General features: G+C 44.1%; 1 protein-coding gene across 2 annotated transcripts in view; it reads right to left on the reverse strand.

The window, feature by feature from the left end:
* Window positions 1-205: 205 nt before the first annotated feature.
* Window positions 206-2148, reverse strand: part of acsbg2 (acyl-CoA synthetase bubblegum family member 2) — a 16952-nt gene continuing 15009 nt past the window's right edge. For both annotated transcript variants that reach the window (XM_030783917.1, XM_030783916.1), the window contains exons 12-15: window positions 1842-2059; window positions 1575-1714; window positions 891-1137; window positions 206-575 (exon numbers count right to left, since the gene is read on the reverse strand). In XM_030783917.1, coding sequence (XP_030639777.1) covers window positions 457-575; window positions 891-1137; window positions 1575-1714; window positions 1842-2059 — 724 coding nt within the window. In that variant the 3' untranslated portion in view covers window positions 206-456. The remainder of the gene's footprint in view (window positions 576-890; window positions 1138-1574; window positions 1715-1841; window positions 2060-2148) is intronic.

The raw sequence follows: 2148 nt of genomic DNA on the forward strand, positions 1-2148 counted from the left end.
AACGAGATCTAATAAACGGCTCACACGTTATATACTCTGCACAATGAGATATTATTGATCTTCGTTACAACGGCAATAATAAAACAAAAAAAAATAAATATTCAGAATAATTAAAATAACCCTTAGAAATACATAGAACTACATTTTTCTTTCTTTTTTTTTTTAAAAAAATGGCTTCTTATGGATTCACATTCCTTCACATTTTTTTTTTTTACATCACCCACAAGTGTAAACTAAACCAGAACCGAAAACAAAAACAAAAACAAAATAAAAAACAACCTGAAAACTGTGAAATGGTTTAAATAGGGTGGTATTCCTATGTTTGTGTGTGTGTGTGTCTGTGTGTGTGTCCGTGTGTGTGTGTCTATGGGTATTTGTATCTGCATATGACTGTGCGAGCTTGCCAGTCCTTTGTTTTCTTTCTAAACTCTGTGACGTGGCTCTGTAGTCAGGGTCCTATTTGGAAGGCAGGGGGTTGTCTGGGGTGCTTGGAGTCACAACTTCTTTATAGAAGTTTTCAATCTGTTCTTTGTACATCTTTGTGACAACTGGTCTTTTAAGCTTCATGGTAGGCCCTGAGAGAGAGAGAGAGAGACAAACAGAGAGAGAGAGAGAGAGAGAGAGAGAATTGGAGAACAAACGTCAATCAAAGCTGTAGCATATGACAGCTATGATAATTACGGAATGATCCAGGAGAAATTACGAACCATTTACTGTGAGCGTTACAGGACAGATCTTTTAAGTGCAACCTGTCAATCACTTTTCAGTTACCCAATTCCAAATTTACTTTTCAAATCAGCCCACTCTCAATGTGACATTTTCACCTGCAAGGGCTGACGTTTGTAGAAAGCTTTAATATGTTTAGTAGAGAGCAGCACTGTTACACTTACCAAGCTCTCCTCCAGGAATGGAAAAGTCCTCTTCCAGTACGGTCCACTTCTGGATGCGTTGGGCGTTGGAGGTAGCCTTCTCGTTCACGCGGTTGATGCCCTCTTGGATGGCGGCGTAGATGACGCGGTCACGCCCGCCGGCGATGTCCGACACCTTGGTGGCGTTGCTGCCCAGTTTCCGACACAGCTCCACTGCCTCTGGAGTCAGCTCATCTTCTGGAGCCCCTGTTTCAGCATTCATCTGGCACTGAGAGAGAGGGAGGGAAGGAGGGAAGAAAGAAAGAAAGAAAGAGAGTCAGAAGCCATCTTTCATTTTAGCAAAACTTTGCTACTACTCTGACTGAACCAACAGGATGCACTTGCCAAAACCGTCCACTAGATGGCGCTTGTTGAAAAAAAAATAGCAGTGCAGCATTCATGTTTGTCTACCACTAAGGTTCAAGATAAGAGCTTATCTTCTCCTGGGTGAAAAGTGAACTTTATCAACTGGAAGATTATCCAGACTGCATCAATAAATCGACGGCCTTCGCTGATAAGATGCTTTCCCTCGTCAACGTGGTCCATCACCATTTTACATCCCAGGGGGTGACGAAACAGTGACGCATTCGTGCGCTTGCAGAGGTTTCTTATATAACTGTATTTTTTTCTGAATATCATATAAATCACACACACACACAATGATACCTTAACGGTGAGGAGCATGGAGAGAAACTTCCTCTTGTCTCCGATGAGCATGGCGTTGCTAATGAGGGGCACAGCCTCCTTCACTGCGTCTTCTATGGGCACAGGGGGGATGTTTTCTCCACCGGCAGTGATAATCAGCTCTGTCATACACACACACACACACACACACACACACACATATATATTAGGTTTTCATGCAACTAATGCAGAGCTTGCCGTTTTGAGAGCAGTTGACCGTAACCCCGGGTGCGGGATTGGTCCGGTTACCTTTGATGCGTCCCGTGATGAACAGGAAGTCCTGCTTGTCCTGTTTGCCCAGGTCTCCGGAGTGCAGCCAGCCCTCAGAGTCGAGGGCTTCTTCCGTCTTCTCGGGCATGTTCAGGTAACCCATGAACACGTGACGTCCCCAAAAACAGATCTCCCCGTTGCCGTCTTCGTCTGGGCTGACGATCTTAGTCTGACAGCCACCTATCACCTTCCCACAGCTGAGGGGGAAAAAAAACGAATGAATTGGAAACATTTGAAACAGTCCGGTTCTTTTTACTCAGGAATATATTCAAACCAAAGAAAAGGC

Source organism: Chanos chanos, chromosome 9, assembly GCF_902362185.1.
Source record: "Chanos chanos chromosome 9, fChaCha1.1, whole genome shotgun sequence".
Lineage (NCBI taxonomy): Eukaryota > Metazoa > Chordata > Actinopteri > Gonorynchiformes > Chanidae > Chanos > Chanos chanos.